At 45.8% G+C, this 25,768-nt stretch overlaps 1 protein-coding gene across 1 annotated transcript; it reads left to right on the top strand.

Annotated features, from left to right (window-relative positions):
* Positions 1-16,500: 16,500 nt before the first annotated feature.
* On the top strand, positions 16,501-21,725 carry TLR2 (toll like receptor 2). The gene is made up of 2 exons (XM_084768389.1): positions 16,501-16,641; positions 19,351-21,725. The coding sequence occupies exon 2, from the start codon at positions 19,366-19,368 to the stop codon at positions 21,718-21,720; it is 2,355 nt and encodes a 784-aa protein (XP_084624515.1). The 5' UTR covers positions 16,501-16,641; positions 19,351-19,365; the 3' UTR covers positions 21,721-21,725.
* Positions 21,726-25,768: the final 4,043 nt, after the last annotated feature.

Raw genomic sequence — 25,768 nt, 5'->3', positions numbered from 1 at the left:
GGTAGGTTCACTCCTTCCACCAAGTGGGGCTTGTAGATCAACCTTAGGTCATTGGGCTCGGTGGCAAGTGACAATCTCGTTTATCCTCTGAACCATCTCACCAGCCCATCTTTCAATAAATTTTAAATATACAATACAGTTGAAAGCACTACCCTCTTTTGACAAGAGTTAATTATTATTCAAATGAACCGTGAACATGATTGATATACTTTATTTTCACACACATACACACACACACACACACACACACACACACACACACACACACACACACACACACACGTGGGGTGGAGCTTCTTTTTGGTATCTCCATCTCTATGTGTGTGCTTCCCAAGGGCAAAGCCCTGACTTCCCTATTGTCACCTCCCTCCCCTCCTCCCCCACCCCCACCCCAGCTCCCTAATCCTGGCTCCTGAGAGGGTAAACAAACAAACCCTCAGAGCACCTCTCTGGGGCCTGCAGTTCTCCTGGCATTCCTCTGCAGGAAAGCCCTTTGGAACCAGTTTGAGGTTGGGGTCGGGCAGGTGGGGACGTGAGGCCAGGCATTGGGGGAGGGCTCAATCAGACCGGAAACTCAGGGTTCACAGTCTGCCACTTTCGTTTCCTAAAACTGAAACCTGTGTGAAGGGATTATGCAACAGTGGCATTTCAGCTCCCTTACTCACTGGCACCCTGGGCAGGGCCTGGTGAGGCCAGTCCTGTGATAGCTCCTGAGGCAGCTAGTCTTGTCTTGTTATGCAAGTTCCTGAAGGAGTGCCAGAACTTTCTCAGCTGACTCCAGCTCGTCTTCATCCTTGGAAAACCCTGGGAATCCCCCGCTTCTTCCCAGCCAAGGGCTGGGCTCCTCTTCTCTGGGAGGGAAGTTGTCATTTGCTTTTGGGCTGCAAGTCCTGGCCTGGAGCCCTCTTTTAGCAGAGGCAAAACTACTACCACAGATGAGCTTGGACCAACTGTCACCTCACTCACTTGTATACCTCCTCCATTTCCCTGGACTCTGTTTTTCTGCCTATGTTATTTTTCCTGGGCCGTTGTAGCTGTTTTTCTGGGGAGTGACATTCCTGCTCTCTCTGAGTCACCAACACTGGCTTTTCATGAGAGAAAGGGGCCATTAACTTGGTGGAAGAAAATAACTTGCCCTAATCCATGTAAAATGTAAATAACTGAAGGTCTGATTATAATCACGTTTCTCTTGTTTGTTGTGGTTTTGGACAGACTGTCATATAGCCTAGGCTGGCTTCAAACTCCTCACCTTCCTGTCTTCATCTCCCAAGTGCTGGGCTTCCATGTGTGAGCTACCATACACGGCCAAGTGAATACTTTCAATGACACAGTTCTGTAAGCAACCTTTGGCTAATTTGTTCTTTGCAGGTCCCTCAAGTAATAGCTGTTGAGGAAGTTGGTTTCCTCAAGAGTCAAATGATGGGACAGTTCTGGTCCACTATTTGCTCTGCATCATAGATGCCCTCAGTGAAAGAGCAGTGGAGAATTGACTGCACAGGGCGGAGAGGGAAGAGAGAGGAAGAAGGAGAAGGAGGTGGGGGTGGGGCGGGGGGGGGAGGGATAGAGACTTGGGGGAGGGCGGGGGGGGGGGAGGGATAGAGACTTGGGGGAGGGCGGGGAGGGGGAGATTGTTCCCTGGTTATTTTCCTGGCAATCAATATATGTTCTTAGAAACAAATGCTTTTCAGGAAAAGTGGGTCAAAATGTAATCTAGCTATCTCCATCCATTCACATTGTTAATTTTTTAAAATAGTTTTTATCCTCTGCCAACATAGCTTTGGAGCACTGCAATTTCATAAGTCTAGATGTTCTTCTGCCAGCTGACCTACAGTTCCCTTTCTAACTCAGCCCATAACTACGTACTTTATGCCGTCCTACTACTACTACTACTATTATTAATAGTAGCAGCAGCAGCAGCACTCTTCTGCCTTGTGTTTCTACATGCATATGGGCAGGTAGTTTTGATTTTCTACTCTGTTTTCCACAAAGTAAGCATATGATTTGAATGGTCTTAGCAATCCAACTTGTAACCAGCTCTTACAAACGCCAGGCACCATTTGTGCCCGGCCCACATTTTTCCCAGCCGGGATGACTTGATCCAGATTTCACAGCTAGCAAGATAGCTCAGAGGCTGCATTTCAGTGCTCTTCATGTGGCCAGATGATTCTCCAGAGCTCCCTCTGGACTATTATTTTTCATAGCAGAGTCATGGTGTCCAAACGAAGCAGAGGTGGAACTCAGCCGTTTTGCTCCCAGGACATGCTCAGGGCTGGTGAAGTGGTCTTGCTGGGAATTGCCACACTTAGCAAATTTTGATATCTGCTCAGAGAAGATAAATGTAAACAAAACAAGAGATGGCCTAATACCCTGCTTCCCTCAGGACAAATGTTCCCATCCTTTTTCTCCTGATCTTTCAACAATTTGACTAGACTGACTAGATGAACTGCAAACTAGAGATGAAACTAATTTAAATTGTAAAGCCTTTCTTGAAAACACTGGAGTGTTCGTTTGGTCCTGGGGCCTTGTATTGTGGACAAGAATGAGTTCTACTTCCCAGATGTGAAAACCGAGTCTTGTAATCTATCTGCCCAGTCACACAGCCTGTAGATGGAACCGTCAAGATTTAAGCTTGAGTCTGCCTGACAGAGCTTACCCTTCTGGTTCATGCTTCATTGCCTCAGCAATCAATGCGGTGGAGGCTGGGTTATTGGCAGGGCTTTGGGTGGGGCATTATTCTGGGACCCAGTAGTCAACTGACACAGCTCTGGAGTGGAGGCATATGGGCCACTGCTGAAGGCTGCCCCAAGTCCAGGGACTGATTTAAATCAGTGATTAGTCTCGCAAAATATTTGATCACACTGTGACCCCCGAGATTGTATACTGGAAAAACCTGTTTTGAGTTGTGGTGTGGCTCCACCCTAGCACACACCTTTAATCCAAGAGCTTTTTGTACACAGGATTAAAGTCAACCATAGGTCAAGAGGGGGAGCAAGCAACCAGCTGACAGTGAGTGGACATAAGTAAACACAGGCCAGGGGGACATGGAGGTGAAGGGTATGTAAGACAGTGTGGAGAAGGGTTTTTTTTTTTCCCTTTTTGGTTGGTGATGAAGACAGAAGGTCAGCTGGGTGCTTTCTCTGCCTCTCTGAGCTATTAGGTTCTCACCCTTCCTTGGTAAAATTGAATGACTGGGTTTTTGTTTTAAAAGCAACATTTAGCTTTAAGTCCCTTAGTGGCAAAGTAAAGGGCATACATCTTAGATCTGCAATGAAAGCTACAACCTGCACCCAAGGATGATGATGATGATGATGATAATGATGATGATGATGCAATGAAAGCTACAACCTGCAGGCCAAGGATGATGATGATGATGATGATGATGATGATGATGATGCAATGAAAGCTACCTGCAAACTAAGGATGATGATGACAACTTACCATTACTGAGCTCCTTCTGTACAGCATTTTGATTGAGCTACTATACATACATAGCTTGCTTTAGACAGTGAGAAAACCCATCTGTTATTGGAGCAGAATATCATACTTGAGCCATGATTTAATTATCATTGACCTCCATCTTAGACCTAAAATGATAATGGCTCAGAATGTTCGTGTGTGGCAATTGCACACATTGCAGTTGAATTGTGCAAAATCTGTTGGGCAACAGTCCTGTAAGGAGAACTTACAGCAAAATGGGAAGACACGTACGCATCATAAAAACTCCGGCCTCTTGGACTACCTGGGTGTGTGGCTACGGACCACTGGCTGAGTAGGTTATGGAGGCTGGGAGGTTGGTCTCAGGACAGCCAGTGATGTACACAATCAGATGGAACAGCTCAATCCCAGCTGTTACTTGGCAAGTTTCTAAACTCTCTGAGCATCTTTTGGCTAAAAAGAAGATAATACCCCTCTTATAAAATTGTTTAATAATGGCCTAAGTGAAAAAGCAAAAAAACTAAATAGATTTTAGCTCAAGATAGGGTCTCAGTGGAATTTAATCTCCACTTCTCCATTCCCATTTTGGAACTGTTTATGAAATGTTATATTGTCCGTTGCCTCCTCTTCTTTCCCTCCCATTATGTGATTCTCTCTCTCTCTCTCTCTCTCTCTCTCTCTCTCTCTCTCTCTCTTTCTCTCTCTTTCTCTCCCCTCCTCCTCCCTCCCTCCCTACCACAGTAAATACACTGGATACACACACACACACACACACACACACACACACACACACACACACACACACAGACACAGGATATACACACACATATATACAGCAAGTACACTGGGATGCACACATACATACATACATACATACATACATACATACACACACACATATATATAAAACATCTATTATGCACAAAGTTACTAAGGTTAGTAGTGAGGAGATCTATATTGCTGTTTGTGGCACAGTGTATAGTCACACAAGCATCAACCACTGAAGAGAAAACCACTTGTGTAAGTTGAAGAGTAAGGAAAGGGGAAACCTAAAGGAGGATCCAGAGCTATCTATGCATGTGGAGCTGGTGGAGGCTGTGTCAGGGGTGGTGATGATGTAGAGCTGCTGCTGATGGTAGCACTGGTCCAGATGGTGGTGACCATGGTGGAGAGATGGCAGTGGAGGTAATGGAGGTGGTGGTGACAGTGGAGTGGATAGAAGTGAAGTTGACAGAGGCGATAGCAGTTAGTGGGGTTGATGGAATTGTGGTGGTAAAAGTGTTGGTGATAGTAACAGGGCACAAAGAGATGGTAGGGATGGTAGACTTGGTGCTGATGATGTTTGAGAGAATGGTTGGAGATGATGGAGGTGGTGTGTGTGTGTGTGTGTGTGTGTGTGTGTGTGTGTGTGTGTGTAGGGGTTTAAGGTATGCACTATAAGGAGTGCATGTGGCTGAGGTAGAGTTGTAGGAAATATATGAGGTGGGCAGAGAGAGCAAGCATACATGGGTAATAATCAAAGAGTCCTGGCAGCACCTAGGTCAGGATAGGGGGTGCTGATGCTCCTAGGAGGACTTCTGTCTTTTACTGAAACAGGAAAGAAAGGAAGGGTATGGCCAGTTCCTAAGTGAGAGCTGAAATGATTTCTTGGAATGGCTTTGAGCTTTTCTGGGATGCAAAGGAAAAGTTCCCAGAGGGGATACAGGAGGCAGAGCCAGCCTATGGCTGAAGGGGTGTGGACCAAGCTTGACATGCCCTGTGGAGAAGGCAAACGTGTCTGAAGAAACACAGTGAAGTGCTTGGGTGAGTCAAGGAAAGCAGGCAGCAGGGGACTTCCAGCTATGAGGTTTTGTCAAACAGAAAAAATAGGGACATAAGAAAGAGAGTGAGAGAGCTCTGTAATGCTCAGATTTTAAAGTGACAAGTTGATGCTTGTCTGAGCTTCATTGGGCAGCTCACCCAGCACTCCAGGGGCAGTTAGCATCCATGCTCAGATCTCTCATGGCTGCACCCAAGCCGCTTTTTCCCCTTATAAGAAGGGGACAGCTGAACGTGGTGGTGTACCCCTTTAATCCCAGCACTTGGGAGGCAGAGGCAGGTGGATTGCTGTGAGTATGAGGGGCTAGCCTGGTCTACAAATCGAGTCTAGACAGCCAAGGCTACACAGAGAAACCCTATCTTAAAAAAGGGGGGCGGAGACAAGATCCTTTTTGTACTCCAATTAGAAGGTTTGGGGCAGGCATGGCTCTCTATCTTGGAAACCCAAGGATGTACAGACCCACCTTTGAGCTTCATCAACCGCTTGCCTGAGAAGAAAGGAGTTAGCAAGTGGGTTGAGGAATAAGGAAAGATTGGCAGGGGCTAGGGAGGTTTATATCATAGTATCCGGACACATTTGTATCCACGTTGTAGAAAGGAGTCTGTCTGTATGTGGTATTAATAGCTTATCAAGAATACACTATCAACTGCTTGCTTGTTCTAACGAAGTGCCTACCGGAGGAGTGCATGGCTGATACTGGCAGATACTAACCAGGCTCAACATTCCAAAGGAACGCCTGAGCCCAAGTGTCCAGAGATAGGTACGTGCAAGGGGGTGGTCAGGAGCATGAGAGACATAGATTTCACACGTCTCATGAACGTCGCTGGCCACCCCAGTAGAGGTTGAGACTGAACTCTGATCGGATACCTTTGTTCCCTTCCCTGTAGAGTAGTGTGGTTCTCAACCTGTGGGTAGCAACCCCTTTGGCAAATCTCTATCTTTACAAATATCTACACTATTGATTCATAATGGTAGCAAAATTACAGCATAATACCAACACAAATAACTTTATGGTTATGGTCACCACAACACGAAGGACTGCATTGACTGTACTGGGAAGGTTGAGAGTCACCGATGGAGAAGCCTGCTGGCTAGAGGTGATGGGTGGTTAGGTGTTTTGTTTGTCAAGTCTTAAGCTGCTGCCTTCTGCTAGCTCTCCGAATAAAGTATAACCACCCTTGTGAGCTATGGGCTGTGTGTGTGTCTCACTTCCCTGGAGACCCAATGGCAGTTAGTGATTGTGGGTGCAGGGGACATTTTCTTCAGCAGTGTGCCTGTCAATGACCTCTTGCACCTGTAATCCCAGAGTTTGGGAGGCTAAAGTAGTGAGTTTGAGGCCAGCCTGGGCTTTTTAGTGAAGCTGCTGTCTCTAAGCCAAGAACTACGATGGAGGCCTTTTCCCAAATCAAGGGCAGAGAAGCCGTTCTTGTGTGTGCTCATGTTTTCTTTTTTGACATTGACTCTGGCCAGCATTCTTTTTACTGTGTTTGTTTTGGGTGTAGGCGTATTCCAGGAATTTCATACCAAGTCTAAAACTTACCCCCAAGTCCCTCAAGAACAAGGTCTGAAAGAGTCAGGGTCTGTGATCATGCTTGCAGGAGATGGGTGTCAACCCTGCCCCCCATTGATCAGACTGTCCATTCCCCTCCCAGTGACCAGACTATCCATTCCCTCCCAGTTATCAGATTATCCACTACTGATCCCCCAAATGATCAGACCGCTCACCCCTGTGGAAGTGTACTTGATGTGGGAGCATTGATAAACTAGGGCCTGTAATACCTGTAACTGGGCTCTGTCTGGAAAAGTGAGGGAATATTCACCTTCAAATGTCCAAGTGTTTCTCCCACTATAGAATCTGTTGTTCACATGCATTAAAATTGCTTTGTTTGGGGGTCTGGTGTCTTGGCTTTACCAGCAAAGGTGCTTGTCACTAAGCCTAATGACCTGAGCTCAGTCCCTGACAACCACACAGTGGAAGTAGCAACTGATTCTTACATGTTGTCTTCTGATCTCTACAAATGTGTCATGGTGTGCACATGCATGCATGTATACACACACACACACACTCACACACATATGCACACATACTTGTAAATACATATGTTTTAAATTAAAATTTGTTTCAAGATGACATAGCCTGCATGTAGCAATACTTTCTCTGTGTCACGTGGATAGACCATTTACTTCAAGGCTGGTTCCTACAAGCAGTACTGGGACCTCCTGGAGCATAGGAGGACTTACATGTGCTCTCCACCCCACCCACCTAACTCACTAGAAGAAAAAGGGGATTTGCCTCCTGTTAGCTTGTGATGACTAAGTACATCATGGAGCGCTATGGAATACGTGGCTATCTCTCCGTGACGTGGGTGACATTAGGGCTCTTACATGTAGATGAGGAGAATCCGACACACGTTATGGAAAAACCTTAAATACAGCATCTCACACCCTCAGGGCAAGCCAGGGAAGAGATCCTAGAAAATGATGTCACAGTTGATTGCTTGCCACTAATTCATAGCCACAGATGTAAGAAGCTTGGACATAAAAACAAGGCCCAGTTGACTGAGCAGCCAATTGCATAAGCTTGTGAGGGCATCTCTAACATAAAGGCGGATGTGTGGGCAGGAGAGATGGCTCAGTGAGTAACTGTTGTTGTGGCTGCAGAGGCCCAGAGGTCAGTTCCTAGCACACATTTCAGGTAGCTCACAACCTCTTCTAACTCCAGTACCAGGAGATTTGACACCCTCTTCTGGTCTCCATAGGCACTGCACTTACCTATACATGTGTGCACACAGACACAGACGTACACATAAACAAAACTAAAATAAGTATTAAAGACAGTGAAAGAAGAGGGATTTTTTTTTTCATTTCAGTATGTCTTCTCTTGCCTTTTAACTTCTGAGCCGTACAATCTCAGGGAAGATTTCCTGGTTTTGTTTCCGTTTTCATTTTTTTACTTCTTTTCTGCACAGCTATTGCTGCTGCATGTGGTGTGTATCCCAGTGTGTGCAAGTTATGTGCTGAGAATTCCTGTACTGCTAAGATCCTAGGCTGATAGTCAACCTGATGCAAGGTGGCAGGAAGCCACCCTCTGAAGGAAACCGATCTCTGACGAGTTACTCCTAACAGTGGTGAGTGATAAAAGTATGGGGGCGTGGACAGGGGCACATTGTACTCCATACTGTAGAAAGGAATCTGCAGTGTGCGTTATCAGTGGCTTAGCAGGTACACACCGTTAATGGCGTGCTTGTTCTGAGTCAGCTCTCTAGCTCAGGTGGCACCTGGAGAAATGACTGTGGGGCGGCTGGTACCATGGGAATTAAGCTTATTAAGTATTCAAGAGGCTCCAGATGTCAGATGTCCACCAAGATGCAATGTAGAAGGGCAAGGAGTGACAGGGAGAGAAATATAACATCACAAGTCTGAGGAACGTGACTGACAGGGACAGGTAATAGGTGTCGGGATCGGTGTTAGGACCCTGACCAAGAAACAAGTGGGCTGAGTGAGTCATTTTGAAGGGTAGACCACTGTGAGCACTGACCACATCCTGCTGATGGCATGAAGCAGAAAGCGTACAGAGGTCAAGATCCCTGAAAGAAGCTACCCAGGCTGAGAAGACCTCAGGGAGAGAACGGCCAACAAGTCTAGGAGGTGACAGAGACAAAGAGGCACAGAACAGTGTGGGCAGGTGACAGGAGGCCATGCCTCAGAGGAACTGTTTTCTCACACCTGACTGAGGTGGAAACACCTGGTTAGGGAGGCGAGTTGTACCACTAATGCTGCTTTGTGCAGAATACCATGAGACCCATAGGAAAGATAGAGTTACCCTCACTGCACAAGCTGATTTAATACAAATGATCTCTTGGTAACCCAAGCAGTCTGGGATTGCTGGGTGCCAGATACGTAGGCGTGACTGCTATACAGGAGCCCAGGACAGCAAGAGGCACGACAGATTAGACAGGAGGAGCTGGCCATGGCAGGTCCAGACCAGAGGACCGTATGCAGTTCCCAGGGAGGAGAAAGAGCGCTGGCTAGTGGCTTGGCGTGAGGAGAAAAGAAAAAGAGGTGTGGTAGTAACAGTTTACTTTAAGGAGCCCACTTTGTCTTTGCTTCCTTTCCAAAGTCCTCGAACATTTTTCTCTGTAGGAGAGAAAATTCGAGACTTTGCTTCAGCTTTATTTACCAGTTAATGTTGCAGTTTCCCAAATTGTACAGTTAGGAACTTGTTTTTCCTTCAGCTTTTTAGTTTTAATTACCTACTTGGAAACATCCCCAAATCTAAGTAACATTTTAAAAGAGACTCTGCCTTACATTTATTAGTATTTACAAACTTGGCAGGATGAGCTATCTTTTGTTTGCTCTCCCTCTTTGAGACAGACCTTGCTGTGTAGCCTAGTTAGACCTCCTGAAAGTGCCCATGCTTACTTACTGGGCCAAGGTCACCTGATAAGGAATTAAATCAGGCCATTTGGAGGGGCCACAGCAAAGATGAGGCTGTGGCAATTTTATTCAGAGCAATCAGACTTTCTCTACCTTTATCAGAAACAGAATACAACAGCACTGCCCAGGATCAATACAGCTGTAGTTGCCAGGATACAATGACATTTGCAAACTTTACAGGGTACGCAAGAACAATTGTCCTGTCAGGATTCCATGCTTCCTTGACTTCTCAGAAAATATACAGAGAAAAACAAAGTGACCCACACACTTCACTGCCTGAGGCAGTGTGTCTGTCTCTCAGGAACTGGAAGACACATTGTGCCCCAGGAGCCATGGACTCTAACCTGAAAAAACCTACAATGCATGCCTCTCAAGGCAGCTAGGCCAAGACAGCTCCATGGTTCCCTGCAACTCACAACTTGAATCCTCATGCCTCAGCCTCCCGAGTGCTTGCAACAGCCAGTCCTAGCACAAACAACTTATTTAAACTTTTAAGCATTTTAAAGTTCATTTATATATGAACTATATGACATATTCTTTAAAAGTACTTCAGTTACATGAATCAAACTTTTTTTCTGAGTTAATACAATTATAAATATAATGAACTTTAATTCCTTGTAAATGTTTTAAGAAAAGATACAAATATTTCAACGTATGCTTCTACAAAGGAAAAAAAGCCCACTAAGTATAACAAACTATAATTTGTATATAATAATCCCTCACAGTTCACAAGGGATTGAGTCCAGGGCTTCTTATCTAAAATGGCCTGGTATACATGTGTAAACTATGCTCCTGAATGCGTCAGGTCACCTCTAGATTACTTACAGCACCTAATGCAATGTAAATGCTTTGTAAAGATCTGTATAGTGCTTGGGGGGGGGAGGGGGCGGGGCTACAGACAAGGAAAGAGCCTGCACATGCTCAGTGTGGACACATTTTTTTCTGTTTCTTTTTGAATGCGAGGGTCGGGTCAATTAGTGGAAGTAGAACCCAAGGATGTGGAGGGCTGACTGATCTGAAACAAGTGTGCTGACCAAGTGTGGGGTGGGGGTGTGTGTGGGGGTGAGCACCACAGAAGAGGATACAGAATTTTCTGAAGCAGTGTTAGGCTGCTGCAGCGTGTGTCCACATGCATTTGGCACAGTGGTTGGTACGTGTCAATTCAAGTTTTGCTTTTCTGGAAATCCTCTGGAAAGTAAAAAATATATTTTTGATCTGCAGGTAGTGGTATCTAATTCTGCATATATAGGTGAGGGGTCTACAGAGATGTATGTATTTTAAATTGGAGTTTTAAGTCCGACTTTTACTCCAGTTAGCCAAAATTCTCTTAGATGTGACACATCCTTTAAGGAAAAAAAAAGTCTCAAAGAATATTACCTATGTGTGTATGAAATCATAAAACAATAAATATGTTAAAAATCAAAGATGTAGGAAAAAGTATATAGCTGAGTGGTAGTGTTTGTCTAGTGTGCACGGGGACCTGGCTCAGCACAGAGGTAAGACAAAACAACAACAACAACAACAACAACAACAACAACAACACCCAAATTCATACCCATGCATCCCATAACATAAAATATGCAAATGCTCATTGCAGACCTTATAGAAACTTAATTTTGGGGTCAAATACAATGGTCTATAAATTGCTCAGAGGACAACAACTTCTTAGCCATGGAGAGACACACATGCAGTAAACCATCACATTTACATAACTTGGGGAATTCCTTCTTAGTTGCTCAATAACACTAGCCAAGAAGTTGGTGATGGTCTTGTCTGTGACTCTGACTGGTGCTCACTGCACTCTAGTTACACTTAATAATTAGGAGCTAAACCTAAGCAAAACAGGAAGCCACACAGGTCATGTGTCGTGGTTTTGAATGACTCATCTTTCCCATCCGCATGCAGGCTGGCAGCCCTGCCTACTTTTCATATTTTTCTGCTTGGTGTTTAGACAGGGATACCAACTGGTCAGATTTTAGGGGGTGGGGGGAGGGGTCCTTTTGAAATGAAGACAGCTGCTGGATCACCAAACTAGTAAGTTGGTTAGGTCAAGAGACCACTGCTCAGTTCTGTCCCTTGCTGTTCCTGTGTCTGTCAACCTCTGTTTCAGGTGTCTACACTTTAGTCATCAGTGCCCAGTTTAAGCTCTGGCAAGGGGAGACAATGCATGACTCAAGGGGTGCTGGATAGATGCCTGTTGCATCCTGGAGGCTGGTGTACTTCCATTCGGAAGAGCGAAATCCATGCCCTGGGGATTTCCATCCAGCCACTCAGTATGGATCTGGAAACTCCCTGTTATAGTAAAATGTATTGGTTCGGCCTAAGATGGCTAATAACTCTGACACAGTGTCTGAAACGTACTTTAAAGCTGCCAGCACTACGCTGGGCAGAATCTAAACTGACACAAATCTACTCCTAAACTAACATAAACAAACTACTCTAAACCTCATAACATATAGAACCCCAAACATTTGCTACTACGGTGATCCTCCAGCCATTTTCTCTCCCTTTCCTGCTCCACTCTCAACCTTCCTCCCCTCTCAACTGTCAAACTTGTGTCCGCCCACTCTCCAGGAAATCCCGCCTTCCACTTCCTATCCTTCTGCCCAGCTTATTGGCTAAACAGCACTTTATTGACAGTTGTTACATCCACTCAAGACATTGCTCCACAACTCCCCCCCCCCCCACTTTTTTTAATGGCCTAAAAGAATTTATACAATGAATGAAAACTATTTGCCTTGTCTTTGAGAGTCTTCTATATTTGGTTCCAACCTAAAGGAGCTCTCCTCATTCATCATCTATGGACTGGCCCTTCTAGTATACAAAACTCAGGGTGTCTCCCCGCTCTCTCCCTCTCTCCCTCTCTCTCTCCTTCCTTCGCTCCCTCCCTCCCTCCCTCATTCTTCTCTCCCTACCCCCTTCTCCCCCACTTCTCTCTCCTATCTGCTACTCTCCCTCTCTCCTTCTCCCTCTCTTCTTCCCCTCACTCTTTGTTTCTTTCTTTGTTTCTTTCTTTGTTTCTTTCTTTCTTTCTCTGTATTTCTCTACTCTCCTCAACTTTATATTCCTGAAATATAAGCCCTCTAAAAAGGAAAATAAAAACTATTGGTGCTGGGGTTTTAACTCCTGGACAGAGCATGTATTTAGCACATGTGACATCTTTGGTCCAATCCCCAACACCAGAACTCGAAGCAAAGCAAAACAACAACCACCACCAAAATCCGATAGGATTTCTTTACACACTCTGTATCTGAGTTAAGGCAGATGCTTCTGAGTGCCAGAGATGAAGCCAGAAGCCTGAACTGCATGTAGACCTGTCACTTGGGTGAACATACAAAATAGCCAGTTTTAATCACCAAAGTTTAGATAGTTTTCCAAATTTTCCAAAGTGAAAATTGCCATTCCTCTTATCAGATGAAAGGAAACAGAAGAAAACCTTACCATTGGCTCAGTGCAAACCAATAGTGAGACAGCCTGGGGCAGTGAGAACGCCTGGAGTGACAGAACAGTAGCACTTGTAAATCAGTTACTGGAGGAGGACCAGGGTGGCTGGCACTGGGAACAGCAAGCTCAGCCCAGGCCCAGTGGAAGCTGCCAGACCAGCAGAGCTTAGCCCTGGAGGATTTTCCAGGGTGGCAGAACTTGAGATGTGTAGTTGGAAACTCACGGGTTAAAGTGTTAAGACCTACCGGACAGGTTATTTCTGACACATTCTTAAAGTTAGGCTTGGGATCTTCGTGCAGCTTTGATGGTTGAACACTGAAGTGTCCCCTTCAAAGGGATGCCTGGCCCTCACTAGATGCCTTGAATTTAGTACAAAATATCCAGACACTCTGAGGTTGTGGCTTGGTCTGGAAACACTGGCTCCCTTTGAACTGCACACATCTGCACTTGTTCTTTTACTGAACATGCACCAGTGGAGGGGAGGAGTGTGTGATGGTTAATCTTCATTGCAATTCTATTTATTTAGAAGTGCATAGGGAACTCACTTCCGGGTATACCCTGAGGACATTTTGAGAGAGACTTCACTGAAGAGAGAAGACCCACCCTGAACATGGGCAGCAGCAGCAGCAGCAGCAGCGTCTGGGATCCCAGACTGAATACAAAGAGAGGAGAACATAGCACCAGCACCCACTCTGCTCTTGCCTAAGGACGCAGTGTGATCAGTGGCCTCTGACTCCTGCTGGCCCTACCTTCCTCATCATGGGTAGACTGCGTTCTCAAAACTGTGAGCCAAAAAGAAATCACCCTTTGTCACAGCAGGTGAGGAAGGCCATCCTGCGACATGGAACATCATCCAGCCAAACTTAACTCAGTATTTCCCAGATGTCACACCACAGTCTTTCACAGGGTCACAACTTGAACAACGCATTTTGAGAGGCATGCTTAAGATTCTGTCAGATGCTTAAAAACAAAAACAAAAACAAAACTTTAAGGAGCTAAATGTGGGGTGGGGGCTTTGCCAGCATTTCCACAGAATCTGGGTGTGGCTCGGTTCCTAGAGGAAGCCCAGGTGTAGGCTTCTATTTTTCAAAAACCTACTTTATTTAGGTTCTTAGCCGCTTCTACCTCCTTTCCAACCCACCAAACAGAGGTAGGAGAGAATGCAGGTTAATAGGAATGGGGTTAATAGCACCCTCCACAACCTCGCACCTGGATTTCTTGGCTCCGCTGGTCTCCTTGTGGAGTTTCTGACCCCTCCACGTCCCTCTATTCCCCAGCTCTGCCATAAGACTCCCAGTTTTCCACCCTGAAGTTTGGCTGTGAGTCTCAGCATCTGCTTCGATCTCCTGCTGGGTGGCGTCTTTCAGAGGACCTCTATGGCAGGCTCCCATCCTGTTCCTTCTCTTCAACTGCTTCCCCTGTCTGATCTATTTGTCCTTCTGAATGAGAATTGAGCATCCTCCCTAGGGTCCTCCTTGTTATTTAGTTGCTTTAGGTCTGTGTACTGTAGTGTGGTTATCCTGCATTATGTGGCTAATATCTGCTTATAAGTGAGTATAAACCATGCGTCTTTATGGGTCTGGGTTACCTCACTCAGGATGATCATTTCTAGTTCCATCCATTTACCTGCAAATTTCAAGAGCTGCTTGTTTTTAATAGCTAAATAGTATTCCATTGTGTAAATGTGCTACAGTTTCTTTATCCATACTTCGATTGAGGGACGTCTAGCTAGGTTGCTTCCAGATTCTGGCTATTACAAGTAAAGCTGCTAGGAACATAGTTGACTGAATGTCCTTGTTGTATGGTGGAACATCTTTTGGGTATATGCCCAGGTGTTGTATAGCTGGGTCTTGAGGTAACACTATCCCCAATTTTCTGAGAAAGCACCAGATTGATTTCCAAAGTGGTTGCACAAGTTTGCACTCCACCAGCAATGGAGGAAGGGTTCCCCTTTTCCCACATGCCCACTGGCATGTGCTGTCACTTGAATTTTTGATCTTAGACATTCTTGTAGGTATAAGATGGAATCTCAGAGTTGTCCCTGATAACTAAAGACTTTGAACATTTTTTTAGGTGTTTCCCAGCCATTTGATGTTCCTCTGTTGAGAATTCTCGGTTTAGCTCTGTACTCCATTTTTAAATTGGATAATTTGATTTGGTGGTGCTTACTTTCTTGAGTTCTTTATATATTTTGGATATTAGCCCTTTGTCAGTTGTATGATATGAGAGTATACATAAGTGACGCCCAACGTTCTACCAAGGAACTCCTACAGCAGATAAACACCTTCAGCAAAGTGGCTGGATACAAAATCAACTGAAAAACAAAAACAAAAACAAAAAACAAACCAGTAGCCTTCCTTTATACAAAAGACAAAAAGGCTGAAAAAGAAATTAGAGAAACAAGTCCCTTCACAATAGCCCTGAAAAGCAGGGTATCTTGATTTAACGCTAACCAAGCAAGCAAAACAGTTGTATGAAAAATACTTTAAGTCTCTGAAGAAAGAAACTGAAGAAGATATCAGAAGATGGAAAGATCTCCCATGCTCATGGATCGGTAGGAGTAACAGGAATGGCCATCTTACAAAAAGCAAGCTACAGATTAAACACAATTCCCATCAAAATGCCAACACAATTCTCTACAGACCTTGAAAAAACTATTCTCAACTTCATATGGAAAAACAAAAATACCCAAATAGCCAAGACAATCCTATACAATAAAAGATCTTCTGGAAATATCTCCATCCCTGATCACAAGCTGTACTGTAGAACAACGGTAATTTAAAAAACTACATGGTACTGACATAGAAACAGACAGGTGGATCAATGGAATCAAATTGAAGACCCAGAAATAAACCTAGCCAATAAGCTACCTAAATGATTAAGGACAGGAGAGGAATTCAGTGTAGCCACATCAGGAAGATGACTAAATAAAGAGGTCATGACACGCCCATCCTAAGTCCACCATCTCAAGTTTAAGTCACAAGTTCAAGTTTAGATATGGCAAGAAGTATCCATAAATAGGCCACCTTGGTCGAGACATTGTTCAAGCCTCCAGTCTTTCCTTCACGGTGATCTTACAAAAAACTTCCTGTCTTTGCAACCCTTAACTTCACCCAACAGGAGACACTTGGAAAGAATTCCAATAACCAAAGGGAGAATGTGTCTCCTTAGAATATCTTCTTTCTGCCAGAAACCTTACAGTAGGATGCTCAACTTTCACTTTGATTGCCCAGTCTCGGTGGTCACTTGGGGAATCCCACACGGAGCCTCTGGCCTCTCAGTTCTGTTTTCCCTGCCCTGTTGCTCCTGCCAACTTCTGGTGCCACGCTTGGCTCCCCGCGCAGACAGACCCTTGTGGGCGGCGCTTGTCTCAAGTTGGGCGGTGCTGGCGACCGGGAAGTTCTGGCCCTGGACTGGGGACATCCCCTTCCCGCACTTCCCGGTCCTCTCCAGCCAGGGACCCAGGTAGCCAGAGGGTGCGGGAGCGGCTGCTGGAGGTCTCCCAGGTAGGTCGGTCGTTCCCGCTGCGGGGTCTCTGCATTACTTCCCAGCCATGGCCAGGGACGTCGGGGCGGCCGCTGTGGCCCTGCAGGTGCGGGGCCTCGGTTCCCACCGCGATGCACCTGCACCCAGGCGGTTCTGCTTTGGTGACAGAAGTTTCCGGCAGTGGCCCCTGCTTTAACTTTGGGAACAGGTGTGTCTGGCTGCAGTGCCTGAAAGAAAAAGGGATACCCAGAGAGTAGAGGGGCACCGGTAGAGCTGCTGCCACTGTGGAGCCCGCGGCTGTGTGACTGGCGTCTTTGCAGCCTCCCTGGCCTCGGGGTGGCAGAGAGGAGCCCCTGTAGTGTCCCTGAGCCCTGGTACTCTCCTGGGGACGGTGGCGCTGTCCCAGCCTTCCCGGAAAGGGCTAAGGGCTACCCTCTCTTGTCCTCAGCCTCTCTTGTCCTGGCTCGTAAAGGCAGGCATTCACTCTTCACTCGCAGGAGGTGTGTCCGCAATCACTGTTTCAGACTAGGAGGCTGTGAAGGCTGGACACATTCTCTGAGATCTGTAAGCGGATGAAAAGATGTCGCGCGGGAGAAGGTGCAGACTGTTCTCTTCCAGCTGAGATCTTGCTTCTGCGTGTAGGGGCTTCACTGCTCTGCCTTCCTTCATCTCTGGAAATGAAGTTGCAGAGTTGCAGCTCTGGTTAGAACTTACTGAGGGAGTTCTTTGAATAAGGAGTCTCCGTGGGTCCCCTTATGAAGCCAGCTCAGTTCCATAAAGGAGAAGCTCGTGTTTACATTTTAGATGTCAGGAAAAGGGTTTTCTGGTTTCAAAGGGAGAAATTATTTTGGGTGTAAAATGCTCAGCTTGCTGGATGATTTTGATCTGACTGGAAAGTCTTGCCTACGCTACCAAATCTTTAGCAAAGAACAAATGGTTCACTATTTCCCACAAAGGGAAATAGCAAAAATCATGACTATTGAAAAATGTCTTATTTCACCACATTCGAAGTTTCTTTCTGTTCCAAGCAAAGAACACTTGCCCCTTAAACTTTCAATTAATTTTTATAAAAATTGCCAGATGTTGACAATATATTTTGGAAGTTTCTAAGCTACCAGTTATTTTTTTTAACTTCTAAATTTATAAGTAAAGTAACATTTAACTTGATAAATGCCCAATGAAAAACCACCTACACGTTTAAAGTCAAGAGAGAACACAAAATTTAGAAAGTTCATAATGCAATGATTGGAAGCCTCAAAATATTAATTATATTGAATAAGATAGACTTCATTTAAATGATCAGGTTAATAGTGTCAGAAAAGACACTACACAGCTACAACCTAGATATTATCTGCTGGTTTATCTTTTTGAGATGGTCTAGTGCCTTATAGGCAGGCCTTGAACTCCACCAGTGTCTGTGGAGGACCTTGAACTACTGCTTCTCCTGTCCCTACTTCTAGAGTGCTGGGGTCAGAGGCATGCACCGATGTGCCCTATTTATTCAGGGCTGTGGATCAAACAAAGTCTTCTCTGCACACTAGCAAAGCACTCTACTGACAAGCTACACCCTAGGCTCATCACCAGCTGATTTCAAGAGATACATTTCATAAGGACACTAAAAATCGAAAGGGAAAATGCACACAACCAGTTATCAAAAGAAAGTTGTTGTGGATAGAGAGATGGATTATTGGAAGTGAAGAGCATTTGCTGCTCTCTCAGGGGACCTGGGTTCAGTTCCCAACACCCATCCAGTTATAGGGGGGTCTCATGCCTTCTTTTGGCTTCTGAGGGCACTGCATACACACGGTGCACATGTGTATATTCAGTCAAAGCACTCATGCACTCATACATGTACAATAAAGTGCTGCTTGCCACCAGGCCTGATGACCTGAGTTCAATTTCCAGAATCCACATGGTAGAAAGAAAGAAAGAATTGGCTTCCTCAAATGCTCCCTGACTTCCACGATTGTGCTGCCGCACACGTGTGCCCCTCCCCCAACAACAAATAAGTGTAAAAAGTATTTTGGAAAATCGTTGTGCTACCTTGCTGAGTACACACAACAATGGCATGTGGTTGCATGGAAGAGCTACAGTTATAGGTGCGCTAGGGGAAAAAAAAGTGTTTGGATTCTCCCATGAAAGGGTACTCGCAAAGTCAACGAAGCTCCTTTACTCACTTTCATCTAAGTAGCCCATCTGGCATTGGACACGGCTTTCTGGACTTAACTCTGCAGGAAGAGAAGGTTCGGATGGCCTGATGGCCCTCAACTCAGCAAACCACTGGGTCCCTCTGCGCAGGGCTCCAAACATCCCTTTGGTATGGTAGCAGTAAGAACAAGGCAGCGTCGGTGGGCACGAGACGGTCTTCTGGTCAGAAAATAGGCTGGTTCTAGACCTTCATTTGGTTCATGTGTCCAATGAGAAAGGCGGTTGAGTCCTGTGTGATCATGAGCCAAGGGAGCAATGAGCCAAGGAAGAGACAGGCTTAATGAGCATTAGCAACAGGAGCCGGTGACTAGAAACCCACACGGCCACGTCTACTCATTTCTTTAACTACTTGCTCGCCCATTCCTCTGTGCCTTTCTTTGTTCTTTGTTGTTGAGTATAAACTAAACTCTGGAGGGCCTTTCTGTGACCTCGCTAGCCCCCTCCAGTAATTGAGACACAAGAGTAAAAATCATGACACATCATCAGGCACACTCACTCACATGTGCTTCCTTTGCTTTAAGGTCAAATCTGGGAGGATGCTACCTGCCCTTTGGAACTTCTGGACTGTGGTGGCCATGATAGGCCTCTTGAAGGAAGGCTGTTCTGCTCCAGAGCCCCTGTCATGTGATGCTGCTGGTGTATGTGATGGCCGCTCCAGGTCTTTCACGTCTATACCCTCAGGACTCACAGCAGCCATGAAGAGCCTTGACCTATCTGACAACAAGATCACCTACATTGGCCGTGGTGACCTGCGGGTGTGTGTGAACCTCCAGGCTCTGATGCTGGAGTCCAGCGGAATCAACTCAATAGAGGACGACGCCTTTGGTTCCCTGGGCAGTCTTGAACACTTGGACTTGTCCAATAATCACTTAACTAACTTGTCTTCCTCCTGGTTCAGGCCCCTTTCCTCTTTGAAATACTTAAACTTAATGGGAAATCCTTATAGGACACTGGGCGAAACGTCACTGTTTTCCAACCTCACAAATTTACAAACCCTCAGGGTAGGAAATGCTGTCGCCTTCAGTGGGATCAGGAGAATAGATTTTGTTGGGTTGACTTCTCTCGATGAACTTGAAGTTAAAGCACCAGGTCTCCAGAACTATGAGCCCAGCAGTCTAAGGCCGATTCAAGACCTCCGTCACCTGACCCTCCACCTGAGGGAGCATGCTTTCCTGCTGCAGGTTTTGCCCGATATTCTGAGTTCTGTGACATATTTAGAAGTGAGAGACACTAGCTTGAACAGCTTCCACTTTTCAGAACTGTCCGCAGATGAAACCACGTCCCCGATGAAAAAGCTAGCATTCCGAAGTGCGGCTATCACTGACAAAAGTTTTAATGAACTTCTGAAGCTGCTGCCTTACACTCCGGAGCTGTTGGAGGTAGAATTTGACGACTGCACCCTCAATGGAGTTGGGGATTTCCACCCATCGGAGTCAGACATTGTGAGGGAGCTAGGTAAAGTGGAAACAGTGACGATAAGGAGGTTGCACATCCCCAATTTCTACTTATTTTATGATCTGAGCGCTGTATACTCCCTCCTGAAGAAAGTTAAGCGAATCACAGTAGAGAACAGTAAGGTTTTTCTGGTTCCTTGTTTGTTTTCCCAGCATTTGAAATCATTAGAATTCTTGGACCTCAGTGAAAATTTGATGGTTGAAGAATATTTGAAAAACTCAGCCTGTGAGGATGCCTGGCCTGCTCTGCAGACCTTAGTTTTGAGCCAGAATCACTTGAGATCAATAGAAAAAACAGGCGAGATTTTGCTGACTCTGAAAAACCTGACAGCGCTGGATATTAGCAGGAACAGTTTTCATCCTATGCCCGACACTTGTCAGTGGCCACCGAAGATGCGCTTCCTGAACTTGTCTAGTACAAGGATACAGGTCATAAAAGCATGCATTCCCCAGACACTGGAGGTGCTGGACGTTAGTAACAACAATCTCGATTCGTTTTCTTTGTATTTGCCTCTGCTCCAAGAGCTCTATATTTCTAGAAATAAGCTGAAGACACTCCCAGATGCCTCCTTGTTCCCTGTGTTACTGGTCATGAAGATCAGAGAGAACGCAATAAGCACTTTCTCTAAAGACCAACTTGATTCTTTCCCCAACCTGGGGACTCTGGAAGCAGGAGACAACCACTTCATCTGCTCCTGCGAGTTTCTGTCCTTCACACTGGAGAGGCCAGCTGTGGCCCAGGTCTTGGTCGACTGGCCAGACAGCTACCTGTGTGACTCTCCTCCCCGCCTGCAAGGCCAGAGGGTTCAGGACGCCCGGCCTTCAGTCTTGGAGTGCCACCAGGCTGCCGTAGTGTGTGGCATCTGCCTCGCTCTACTCGTGTTGATCCTGCTCGTGTGCGGCCTGTGCCACCATTTTCACGGGCTCTGGTACCTGCGAATGATGTGGGCGTGGCTTCAGGCCAAGAGGAAGCCCAAGAGAGGTCCTTGCAGGGACGTTTGCTATGACGCCTTTGTTTCCTACAGCGAGCAGGATTCCTATTGGGTGGAGAACCTCATGGTCCAGCAGCTGGAAAACTCTGACCCGCCCTTCAAGCTGTGTCTCCACAAGCGGGACTTCGTACCCGGCAAGTGGATCATTGACAACATCATCGACTCCATCGAAAAGAGCCACAAAACCGTGTTCGTGCTTTCTGAGAACTTCGTCCGGAGCGAGTGGTGCAAGTACGAACTGGACTTCTCCCACTTCAGGCTCTTCGATGAGAGCAACGATGCGGCCATCCTGGTTTTGCTGGAGCGCATTGAGAAGAAAGCCATCCCCCAGCGCTTCTGCAAACTGCGCAGGATAATGAACACCAAGACCTACTTGGAGTGGCCCTTGGATGAAGCCCAGCAGGAGGTGTTTTGGGCAAATCTGAGAACTGCAATAAAGTCCTAGTTCCTCCACCCAGCTCCCGTCTTGTCTTTTTAAAATATATATATATATATATATAATTTAAGTAATTTATTCAGATTACATCTAAATTGTTATCCCCTCACTTGTATCTTCCTGTTCCCCCTCTCCCTCCCTCTTTCATCCTATTCCCCTCCCCTAGGTTTGTGACAGAAGGGGACCTCTTCCCCCACCATATTATCCCAGCCTATCAGGTCTCACCCTGGTAGCCTGCTTACCCTTCCTCTGTGTGCTCACCAGGCCTCCCCACCAAGGGGAAGTGGCCAAACACGGAGCACCAGAGTTTCTGTTAGACTCAGTCTCTGCTCTCCACACCCCTGTGGAGAATGTGCTGTCCATTGGCTAGGTCTGAATAGAGGTCTGGGTTTACTAGATGCATTGTCCTTGGTTAGTACAGTAGTTTGAGCAGATCCCCCCTGGGTCCAGATCCACCAGCCTTGATGGTCTTCTTATAGGTTTCTAGGACCCTCTGGATCCTTCTATTTCCCCATCCTCTGATACCTCTCTCACCTGGAGTCCTAATAGGAAGTCCCAGTGTCTACCCCTATCTCCTGCTAAGTAAAGTCTCCCAGGGGACATCTCTGTTGGGCTAGTGTCCAGTTATAAGTGAGTATACACCATGTGTGTCTTTCTGGGTCTGGGTTAACTCACTCAGGATGATCATTTCTAGTTCCATCCATTTGCCTGCAAACTTCAGGATTTCCTTGTTTTTAATAAAGAGAGGAAGAAGGGGATCCAGCTACGAACATCCCATTCAAGAGCATACCCAACATGAACTTGCTTCCTTCCAATAGGCCCCACCCACTTCCTAAAGGTTCCACCACCTCCCAAAAGTCCAAAGTCCATTCAGAGACTCAAACTCACAATTATGAGCTCCTGAAAACCAAAACATAAGATACATACTTCTAAAATGCAATAGCATACACATCACCACTCCCAGAAAGAACACACAAAGACATAGTGAGACAAAACTGGACCAAATCGTAGCCGGGCCACCACCAAGCCATGCAGCTTCATCTGTCTGCCATCTGGGGCACGTGGCAGCAGCATCTGAGATGCAACAGGCTTGGTGGCCCTGCCCCTGTGCCCCTGCCACTTGCAGGAAATACACTTATACCACACGCACAGTGCTTCACGCACAGGCCTCTCATGGCCTCCCAGCAGAGGCTCCAACCCAGCTACGCATTAATCCACCTCATCTGTTTTCATGTTTTGTTGTGTTTCTGCAGACTTGGCGGAAGATGCGATCACCAATTATTCTCGTGTTCTGAATGCCTACAAAGCAAGCATCATAGAGAGGATACCACATTCTGCCGCCAGGTTAGCAAGTATCCAGGCCCCTTGGAGTATGACTGCAGCAGCCCCGATGGCTGAAGCTCGTTGGGCTGCTCTGTCTCAGCAGAGTGTCCAGATGACCCTGTCTTAGTGAGAATCCTTCAGTTCTACGTCATGAAGCCTTCAATGGGTGAGTCTTGCCCTTGAGGTAAGTTTCTCATTTCACCAATACAAAGTGTGTGCTTTCATCTTTATTGTACTAACCTCTTTAGCAGCTGTCATGTTTTCCCCTATAGCGTGTCCTTTGCTCATAGCTCGAAACATGCTCACACTCTTTTCCTTGCCACATGGCAAATCTTTCAAATTCCCTCTGCTTTTTCCTTGTCTTTCTTGGTATACATTTGGCTAACCACTGCAAGCAGTAAACTGTTCTCTGCCTGTGTGTTGTACATGTAAGCAAAGGATTTTTTAAAAAATCATTATATACCTAGAGATTCCTTATGACTATGACTCAAAATTTAGCTCCACCTGCAATAATCTGAAGACAGATACCACTGCCTTTACTGTTTGTAGGCTTTGATAATGCATCAAGTGTTAATGCAATATTCTTTGTTCAGAGTTCTCCACTGATTCCCAGCAACTTTATCTTGTGCTGGGAACCACATGTGAAATGGAGTGAACCTCTTTTGACTGCTGTAGCCACCGTATGTGCTTCTGTGCAGAAAGCACACTGACTGGGTGCAGGCATTAAATCTTCAGTCTATATGCACCCTATCCAGACATGCTAAGGGAACAGGTTATTCAGATATCAGTAATGGAGAGAGAGAGAGATCTTAGCTGCCTACAAAAATAAAGAAAAACAAAGAAGCCATTCTCCTGAGGTCAAGTATCTATATAGCAGTAGTTAAGATAAAGTTCACAATTATTAGTTACACTTACCAAATCCTCAACAGTACAATCCTATTGTATGTATGTAACTGTGTCAGAATAAGCTTTGTCACAGTTCATGTCGCATAAACTATGGTTAAGACAAGACATGGCTTGGTGCTGGTCCTGTTAGGATTTGGTCCAGTTTTGTCTCACTATGTCTCAGGGCGTTCTATCTGGGAGTGGCGATGTGTATACCATTGTATACTAAAAGTATGTATCTGTGTTTTGATTTTTCAGGAGCTCATAATTATGAGTTTATCTTGGGTCTCTGAAGAGACTTTGGACTTTGGGAGATGATGGAACCTTTAGGAAGTGGGTGGGACCTATTGGAGGGAAGCAAGTTCACGTCAGGTGATGGTAGCTGGGTCTTCTACTTCCTCTTTTTATGTTTGTGTACTGGCCACTATGAAGCGATCTGCTTCTTTCCCATGCACTGTCTGCCATGGTTTACTGCTTTCCCACAGACTTCAAGCCAACAGGGTCAACTAAGCATGAACAAGAGCCTCTAAAACCGTGAGCCAAAATAATTCTCCTTCCTTTTAAGTTGCTCGTCTCGAGTATTTGTTACCGTAACAGAAAGCTAATATACTGATTGTATGACATTTCTTAACCTGTGAGAGTCATTTTGTAGTCCATGCAAACAGGTGTTGCTTTACCCACTGAAAGTTCCAGAGGCTTCCTGAAAGCTACTTTTCATGTAACGGTCCAAAAAAGCGAGTAGATATATTCAAACCAGAAATCAATGTAAGGACTCCATTTTTTTTTCTTTCAGAAATAAAACTAATTTTTAGTGCTTTGTAACTGTGATGCAAGCCCAAGAATGTTGCTTTACTACACAGGCTATTGCCTTTCCTCTTGGTCACCTGCCAGAACATGGTAGTAAAATCCTATTGCTGCGGACACCATGTGCTTGAGTCATAGGACAAAGAGAAATGGAGCTGGTACTGACCTTGAGGCTTGCTCTTCACCGGCCAGCTCTCACAACACCAGAAGGTGCTATGCATCCTGTTGGGTTAGAGAAGTTATTGTTCGTTTCACCCGGCTGGGAAGCTGACAGGCTCAATGGCAACTGGCCTGACAAGATACACCATTGGTGAAAATGTAGCATGAATGTTTTATAACTGCTGCCTGATAGTATTTAAGGCCTGTTCCACAAGAAGTCCCATGCCTGGTACTGTTAACTGAGCTAAGAACCTGTGGCTGAGTAGGTCATAGGCTCTAGGAGAGAACTAACTACCACCACCACCATTTTTTTTTTTTGAGACAGGGTTTCTCTGTGTAGCCCTGGCTGTCTGGACTAGCTTTGTAAACCAGCCTGGCCTCAAACTCACAGCGATCTACCTGCGTCTGCCTCCCACATGCTTGGATTAAATGTGTGCGCCATCATGCCTGGCTTAACTATTATTATTGAACTAACTGGCCATGGTATTAAACTGCGCCCTAAATACTTACCTTTACATCCATAGGTTAGCACAGCTCTACCTTTGTTGGCGAACCTTCTTTTTGCAGCAGGTACTGATTGATAGACTCACAACCTGGTCAAAGTAGTAGGGAGTCCTCATCTGTAGACCGGACCATCTGTGTTACATGCCTTCACCCCAAGGCTCAGGGGTCATCACGGAAGAGGAAGCAGACAGACTGGAAGGGTCAGAAGTAGTAACAGGAATGCCGTGAAACAGTTCCTTGTGGCCACGGCAGCCATGCTGCACACGTGAGCTCAGAGTGGCTATGGCAGCAAACACAAGACCCGCACATGGTCCAGCCAGCTGAAATCCAGCACAGACTGGGCATGGTCTCACAAAGCCCCACCCACGGATCCATCCATTTC

This window comes from Acomys minous, assembly GCF_964271855.1.
Source record: "Acomys minous genome assembly, chromosome: 19".
NCBI classification, from domain to species: domain Eukaryota; kingdom Metazoa; phylum Chordata; class Mammalia; order Rodentia; family Muridae; genus Acomys; species Acomys minous.
The sequence above is the reverse complement of the archived record's forward strand: the minus strand, read 5'-3'. Positions and strand labels throughout refer to the sequence as shown.